Here is an 8814-nt window from a genome sequence, read left to right as displayed (position 1 = left end):
GCAAACAAATGTCTCACAAAACCCAAAATGCTTACTATCTGGCCCTTTACAGAAAGTTTTCTGATCCCAGGTATAAAAGTTGTGTTAGGTATAAAGGTAAAGATGTATCAGAAAGCATTTGATTTGCAATCTGTTAGGTAAGAAGAGGGATCTCTGTGTGAACGCAGAAACAGAGAATCAACATGAAAGAAAAGGATATCGAACAAAGAGTGTTCCAGTCTAGGTTGCAGATGCTAAATTCACCCGCATCCTGGCCAGGATTCACTTTAGGATTAGGAAATCTCGCAAACTGATAAAGCAACTCAGATAGTGCTTGGGAAGGTAATTGTTATTGCAATTTAGAAATGTGTACTTCAATAATCAATTTAAACTTGCAATTTTAAGTTGCAACCAATTTCACATACAGTATTGGAAATTTATGCTATATATTGGAAACATACAAGTACACAGTATCAGAACTTTTAAGAATAGTATTTTGGCCAGGTGTGTGGCTCACGCCTGTAACCCCAGCACTTTGGGAGGCCGAGGTGGGCAGATCACCTGAGGTCAGGAGTTCGAGACCAGCCTGGCTAACATGGTGAAACCCCAATTCTACTAAAACCACAAAAAATTAGTGGAGTGTGGTGGCATGCACCTGTAATCCCAGCTACTTGGGAGGCTGAGTCAGGAAAATCGCTTGAACCCGGGAGGCAGAGGTCGCAGTGAGCCAAGATTGTGCCACTGCACTCCAGCCTGGGTGACAAGAGCGAAAACTCTGTCTCAAATGGAAAAAGAAAAGAAAAGAAGGAAAGGAAGGAAGGAAGGAAGGAAGGAAAGAAGGAAAAGAAAAGAATAATATTTTGTTTGCTTTTATTTTGTTTGTATTTTGTGCCCATTGACAAAAGGTAACTTATTAAATGTATAAACATATTTGAAAAGGTTTAAAGGAATTTAAGTTTTTAAGTGGGATATTCAAAATCCCTTAGACGTCATTAATATTTGCTAGGTTTTTACAATAAGATTTATAAGCTGAACTTTTTTTTTTCTTTTGAGATGGAGTCTCACTCTGTTGTCCAGGCTGGAGTGCAGTGGCATGATCTCGGCTCACTGCAACCTCTGCCTCCTGGGTTCAAGCGATGCTCCCATCTCAGCCTCCTGAGTAGCTGAAACTACAGGCATGTACCACCACTCCCGTGTAAGATTTTGTATTTTCAGTAAAGATGGGGTTTCACCATCTTGGCCAGGATGATCTTGAACTCCTGACCTCAAGTGATCTACCCGCCTTGACTTCCCAAAGTGCTGGGATTACAGGTGCGAGCCACCACGCCTGGCCTATAAGCTGAACTTCAAAAAGCTTAAGTCATGTTTTTGTTACGTTAATACATTGAATAGTAACTTATTAAGCTGAAGTAACATCTCATCTGTCCACACAGGCAGCCCTTGAAGACATTTTATTTCATTTATTTATTTATTTATTTTTTGAGAAGTCTCACTCTGTTGCCCAAGCTGGAGTGCAGTGGTGCAATCTCGGCTCACTGCAACCTCCGCCTCCCAGGTTCAAGCGATTCACCGGCCTCAGCCTCCGGAGTAGCTGGGACCACAGGCACGCACCACCACCCCTGGCTTTTTTTTTTTTTTTTTTGTATTTTTAGTAGAGACGGGGTTTCACTGTGTTAGCCAGGGTGGTCTCGATCTTCTGACCTCGTGATCCGCCCGCCTCGGTCTCCCAAAGTGCTGAGATTACAGGCGTGAGCCACCCCGCCCGGACTTTGAAGACATTTTATAATGTCCTCCAGAAGGAATTGTTCTGGGTTGTGGCCCTGAGGGTACTTGTCTTGGAGCCAGGCCTTTCTTCCTCCAGGCTGTCTTGTGGCGTGGTTCTCCACTACAACCACCAGATGGCGCGTTTTCTCATGTGCTCTGGTTGTCAGGGTCTCCTGCCAAGAAAGGATAATAAAATACAGGTCTGAAAATCTTTCTCTGAAACTCCTATATTTTGAAATTGAGAATTTCCCAGGTGTTTAGGAAATACATAAAGATACAGTATATTACATAATACTTTGACGTAATCTTTTTTTCAGTTTTCTGTTTAGAGACAGGGTCTTGCTCTTTCTCCCAGGCTGGAGTGCAATGGCAGGATCATAGCTCATTGCAGCCCAGAACTCCTGGTCTCAAGCGATTCTCTCACCTCAGACTCCTGAGCAGCTGGGATGACAGGCACACCACAATGCCTCTAATTATATAATTTTTTTATAGAGATCAGGTCTCGCTATGTTGCCCAGGCTGGTCTTAAACTCATGATCTCAAGTGATCCTTCCACTTTGGCCTACCAAAGTGCTATGATTACAGGCATGAGCTACCATGACCAGCCTTGACTTAGTCTTTTGACTAATTCATGTTGTATGTAAGAAAGCTGAGATGTTATAAATTAATCTGACCTGAGACAGAGTGAAGCTGGCTGGTCCCTTTGGAAGACAGAATTAACTATTAGTTATTTGCCTTATTAATTAACCAAAACATTATTAATATTATTCTCTTCTGACAGCCATTAATGGAGAGAACTCCATGTGACACAGTAACTAGAGGGTAAGACCAGACCCATAAATGTTTTATATGCTATATAGATTACTTTAATATTGAGCATTTCAGTGACTAGCAATGTATTGTCCAGGGCTAGGATGGAAATTGTTAGAAACAGGCTCACACTGCCTCCCAGCATATACTTAGGTATCAATGAATGTGAAACATGTTACCCAGTACCTGACACGCTGTAGGCACAGAATACATGCCAATTTCCTTCTACAGAGCCCAACTGGAGCAGCCACTATATTCCTGCAGCTCCTGCAATACTAGAATGGCTCAAATATGAAATTTCTTCCTCCAGTCTCTTGAACAATGACTGCTCGTGGTGAAGGAAGGGCTTCTCACCTTGGTTATCACCTCTTGGTAATAATTCTCCTTTATTAAAACAAACAAAAACAAATAATGCTTTATAGTTTTCTTTTTTCTTTTCTTTTTTTTTTTTGGAGGCACAGTCTTCCTCTGTCACCCAGGTTGGAGTGCAGTGGTGCAGTCTCAGCTCACTGCAGCCTCTGCCTCCCAGGTTCAAGCTATTTTCCTGCCTCAGCCTCCTGAGTAGCTGGGATTTCAGGCACCCGCCACTATGGCTCAAAATGTTACAGGAAAGAATCTCAATCCAGACCCCAAGAGAGGGCTCTTAGATCTCTCACAAGAAAGAATGCAGGGCGAGTCCATAGCATAACGTGAAAGCAAGTTTATTATGAAAGTGAAAATATAAAAGAATGGATGCTCCATAGGCGGAGCAGCCCCGAGGGCTGCTGGTTGCCCATTTTTATGCTTATTTCTTGATTATATGCTAAACAAGGGGTGGGTTATTCATGCCTCCCCTTTGTAGACCATCAGGGATAACTTCCTGGTGTTGCCATGGCATTTGTAAACTGTCATGGTGCTGGTGGGAGTGTAAAAGTGAGGAGACTAGCTGTCACTCTCATCGCCATGTTGATTTTGGTGGGTTTGGGTCGGCTTCTTTACTGCAAACTGTTTTATCAGCAGGATCTTTTTTTTTTTTTTTTTTTTTTTTTTGAGGCGGAGTCTCGCTCTGTCGCCCGGACTGGAGTGCAGTGGCCAGATCTCAGCTCACTGCAAGCTCCGCCTCCTGGGTTTCCGCCATTCTCTGCCTCAGCCTCCCGAGTAGCTGGGACTACAGGCGCCCGCCACCTCGCCCGGCTAGTTTTTTGTATTTTTTAGTAGAGACGGGGTTTCACCGTATTAGCCAGATGGTCTCGATCTCCTGACCTCGTGATCCGCCCGTCTCGGCCTCCCAAAGTGCTGGATTACAGGCTTGAGCCACCGCGCCCGGCCAGCAGGATCTTTATGACGTGTATCTTGTGCTGACCTCTATCTCATCCTGTGACTAAGAATGCCCTAATCTCCTGGGAATGCAGCCCAGTAGGTCTCAGCCTCATTTTACCAAGCCCCTATTCAAGATGGAGTTGCCCTGGTTCACACACCTCCGACAAAAAGGCAAGTGGGATTATTCTCATTTTACAGATGGGGAAGGAAAAAAAGAGAAGTGCATGAAGACACTTTACAACTTCTACTCTCCACTGGGTTGTGCTTCTCTCAAAGTTTCCTAGCAAGTTGGAGTAGTGAGCTCTCCAGCTGCGCTTCTGCTCCTTCACATTTGGGATTCTTTTTCCTTCCAGATCTGTATACTCTGTCTTATGCATGCCCCATTCCATTAGTAGCCATTTCTTTTTCAAAAATTTTTAAATTTGATTTTTTTTTTTTTTTTTTTGAGACGGAGTCTCACTCTGTCGCCGGGGCTGGAGTGCAGTGGCCGGATCTCAGCTCACTGCAAGCTCCGCCTCCCGGGTTCACGCCATTCTCCTGCCTCAGCCTCCCGAGTAGCTGGAACTACAGGCGCCCGCCACCTCGCCCGCTAGTTTTTTGTATTTTTTAGTAGAGACGGGGTTTCACCGTGTTAGCCAGGATGGTCTCGATCTCCTGACCTCGTGATCCGCCCGTCTCGGCCTCCCAAAGTGCTGGGATTACAGGCTTGAGCCACCGCGCCCGGCCGATTTTTTTTTTTTTTTTTTTTTGGTACACATAGGGTCTCGCTCTGTTGCCCAGGCTGGTCTCAAATTCCTGGGCTCAAACGATCCTCCCACTTCAACTTCTCAAAGTGCTGAGCTTACAGGCGTGAGCCATGGTGCCTGGCCTCTCAAAGTTAACCATTTACTTATTGGCTATTTCTCAAATTAGGTTAATCGCAGCTTTACACTATTGAAAACACCATTGCCTGGAATATTATTGTACACCTATCTTTATTTAAATCTGATTATTTCCTTCGAATCTATTACTAGAAGTGGAATTACTGAACCAAAACCTTCCCTGTTCTAAATTTAGCTGAAACATGTTTTTCCCCAGGTGACACAGCTTATGATAGGCACAGGAAGATAGATAGGAGGAAATAGCAGCGTGGTAGTTTTGGGTTATTTATTAATTTACAACAAAGACTTTTTAAGCACCTACTAGGTTGGACCTCAGGGAAAATCCCTGGAGAGCTGTATCACAGGGACTTTGTGGACTTGAGCCTGGGGTGTAAAGCAGGCAATATGTAAAGCTGGAGAGACAAAGACAGATAAAATGCCTTTAAGGATTTCACAGTATAACAACAGATAATAGTAAGAGCTATTATTACACAACACTTCTAAGATGTCTGATGAGTATCTCGAACTTGATGTGTCCAAAACTGAAGTCTTGATCTTTCCTCTAAACCTGTTTTTCTTACTCTTGGGCTTACTTATTTATTAAAGTGATACAGCCATCCACTCAGTTGCCCAAACCTAGATCTAGGGGGTCATTGTTTATTCCCCCCACTCAGCTGATAAGATTCCAGCAAATCCTGTCCCCTTACCTACCAAATAGAAATTTTCTACCAAAATAGAAATATCAACCCAATGCTGCTCTGGTACAAGCACCATCATCTCCATCTACATGGTCCCCTAACTTGTCTTGCCTTATCCACTCTTGCAACTCTCCAATCCCTTCTCCAAAAGCAGCCAGATTGAACTTGTAAATATCACACCATAACATCTCCCTGGTTAACACCCTCGAATGGTTTTCCATTTCACTTAGAATAAAATTCAAACTCCTTCCCACTACCTTCAAGGCCCTGCATTCTTCTGGTCCCTGCATTATCATTATGTGGCTCTCATCAACTACTATCCCTCGCTTGGCTCACTCAATTCCAGACACTCTAACATCAGGGCTTTTGCATTTAGCCGTTTCCTCTGTCTGTGTGCCCTTCCTGGAACTTTGCAGGGCTTCTCCTCACTTCTTTCAGAACTCATCTAAAATCACACCCTCAGGCCTGCCTTCCTTGGGCAGCATGCTTGTATTATAGCCACATTCTCCGCCTCCACCAACCCATCCTCCGCCCCACTGCCACCTTTTAACCTCTTAATTTTTGTTTCTTCTAACAAAGATTCTCTTCTTTGGCCAAAACTCTAGTCGGGCTCCTGTTAGTCCTCTTCCTGACTAGGCCTAACCCTTTGGGCTTCCCTTTCTGTCCTTGTTGAATCCAGTTTGTGCAAGAACTCTCCACTCTTGGCGTCTTAATCCATTTTTTGTTGCTATAACAGAATACCAAAGACTGGGTAATTTATAAAGGAAGGAAAGTTATTTTTTGCAGTTCTGGAGTCTGGGGAGCCCAAAGTCGAGGGGTTGCACCTGGTGAGGGCTTTCTTAAACTGCATGGTAGAAAGTCTCTCAGGATGAGAGAGCAAGAGCATGTGTGCCAGCTCAGATCACTCGTCCTCTTCTTAAAAAACCACCAGTCCCATCACAGTGGCCCTACCCTGATGATTTTATCTAATCCTAGTTACCCCTTCAAGGCTCCACCTCAAAATACTATCAACATACGAACTTTAGGATTGAGTTTCCAACGTATGGAATTTGGGGGACACAGTCAAACCATAGCACTTCGTATCTGACCACCCTCAACATCTTAGCACCCTGTCCTGCTTTCAGCAATAATCCTGTTAGGTCAGTTTAGCAAGAAATTTCTTATCCTTGGTGTTTCTCTTAGTAGTTTTTGTCAAGTCTCTGAGCCCAAGCCAAGCCATCGCATCCCCTGTGACTTGCACCTATACGCCCAGATGGCCTGAAGTAACTGCAGAATCACAAAAGACGTGAAAAAGGCCCTGCCCGGCCTTAACTGATGACATTGCACCACAAAAGAAGTGAAAATGGCAGGTCCTTGCCTTAAGCGATGACATTATCTTGTGCCTGGCTCATCCTGGCTCAAAAAGCTCCCCCACTGAGCACCTTCTGACTCCCACTCCTGCCCGCCAGAGAACAACTCCCCTTTGACTGCAATTTTCCTTTATCTACCCAAATCCTGTAAAACGGCCCCACCCTTATCTCCCTTCGCTGACTCTCTTTTCAGACTCAGCCCGCCTGCACCCAGGTGAAATAAACAGCCATGTTGCTCACACAAAGCCTGTTTGGTGGTCTCTTCACAAGGAGGGGCATGACAGTTTTCTGTCCACTGACCGTCATCCTGCTCTTTGGTTATAAATCTCCACTATTTCTTGTTGGAGTCAGAGTTGAGTCTAATTCCTCTTCTTCACTGCAAGGTCTGGTTGCAGTGGTCCCTGTAACGATCACCATGGGCTCTCTTACATAAAGTCTGCCTTACCATCTGTAATTAGTGCCGTGAACAAATTTTCCTTTAACACTTTTCAGCATTTATTTCTCTATATTTGTCTATTGTTTGTCTGACTCACCAAGCACTATTACGTGCTATGACTGCAGACACTTGTTCCTCATTTTATCCCACTGCTTGGTGCACAGGAGACATTTATCAAATGTTTGTTGAATGAATGATTAGCACTTGTCACAACTGTAACCCTGTGAAGACTAGGATCCTATCCATTTTGTTTATTACCAAATTCCGCCTAAGCCTTGAACAAGGCTATCAGTGACAAGTGCAAAGCGATTTAGAGGAAGGAGGGGTAACTAAACTGACTGAAGAAGCGCAGGGAAGCCTCACAGACAAAATTACATCTAAACTGAAACTGAAAGTTAGGAGGAAAACTAAACAGATCAACAACGGAAGGGCTGCAGACAGAATATCCCGAGGTGTTAGTCAGCCAAGATGGCTTCTAACACTGGCCGCCACACTTAATATGGCGGCCAGGGAAAGTTCCTCGAGAAAATCACGCGAGACTTGCATCACAGCGGTTGTCCCCGAGTCAACCTGGGGGTGTGGAGCAGCCAAGATGGAGCCGGCAGCCGGCGGTCCGGGCCCACTGATCGTGAACAACAAGCAGCCCCAGCCTCCGCCACCTCCGCCGCCGGCAACCGCACAGCCACCACCCGGGGCACCGCGGGCCGGCGCGGGCCTCCTTCCTGGGGGCAAAGCCCGGGAGTTCAACCGCAACCAGCGCAAAGACTCGGAGGTCAGGAGCTTCGGGGGGCGAGGCTCGCACCCGGGCGGGCGGCGCCGGGGGTCCCGGGCCCGAGGCCACTGTCGGGGCCAGGTTGGGCTTCCCAGAGGGCTCAGTAGAGCCCGGCCGAGAACTGTCAGTATACAACGAAAGGAGCAGGAAGCGAGGCTCGCAGCTCCTGGGGTCGGGGGCACGAAGCTGAGGTCCTTGCTAGTGCTCCGCCGCCCGGGAGAGCTTCCCGGAGCCGGCAACTGCTGGTTTGCTCCCCTCGGCCCCGGCTGTGGGCGTGGCCTCGAGGCCCCAGCCCCTGGGGAAGCCGCCTTCGCCCCAGCTCGGGGCTGAGGAGTCGGGGGTCTGGGTGCACTCCAGGGAGCTGGGCGGCCGCGCCCCCAACCTAATCATCTCGGGTCTCTGCCCCTGGCACGCGGGCGCCAGCTCCTGGGTCCTGCCGCGTGCAGAGGAAGGCGCTTGTGGGCAGGGAAGGTACCGGCAAGGATCTAGAAGGCAGTTAGAGCCGGACCGAGCTAATTATCACTGAGAGTATTGCGCGGCCGTAGGTTTCGAGAGTAGGAAGGGGAAACATGCCCTGTTCTTCTGACCTGAACTAGATCAGGCCGTGGATTGACAGTGCCTGTGGTGGGTGTTGTGCCCAGTGCGCCTGATACTGAACTGTTAAAGATGAGAAATAGACATTTTAAGCATCCGTTAGGACCCAGCATTCATTCGTCTCGCCAGTGAGCCGTTCCTGCCGTTCTGGAGATGGCATAGTCTAGAGCTGACTAGTAACCTCACCCCAAGTTAAAGAATTCCTCCCACTACCTCCCTTTGCAAAATTCATGAATGAAGATACTCATGTCGC

General features: G+C 46.7%; 1 protein-coding gene across 1 annotated transcript in view; it reads left to right on the top strand.

The window, feature by feature from the left end:
• Window positions 1–7731: 7731 nt before the first annotated feature.
• Window positions 7732–8814, top strand: part of STRIP1 (striatin interacting protein 1) — a 28722-nt gene continuing 27639 nt past the window's right edge. Inside the window, exon 1 of the mRNA XM_033198670.1 lies at window positions 7732–7967. Coding sequence (XP_033054561.1) covers window positions 7788–7967 — 180 coding nt within the window. The 5' untranslated portion in view covers window positions 7732–7787. The remainder of the gene's footprint in view (window positions 7968–8814) is intronic.

The sequence above is a fragment of the Trachypithecus francoisi genome, unplaced genomic scaffold, assembly GCF_009764315.1.
Source record: "Trachypithecus francoisi isolate TF-2019V2 unplaced genomic scaffold, Tfra_2.0 Lachesis_group5, whole genome shotgun sequence".
Classification (NCBI taxonomy): domain Eukaryota; kingdom Metazoa; phylum Chordata; class Mammalia; order Primates; family Cercopithecidae; genus Trachypithecus; species Trachypithecus francoisi.
Note: the sequence above shows the minus strand (reverse complement) of the source record. Positions and strands in the feature narration are given on the sequence as shown.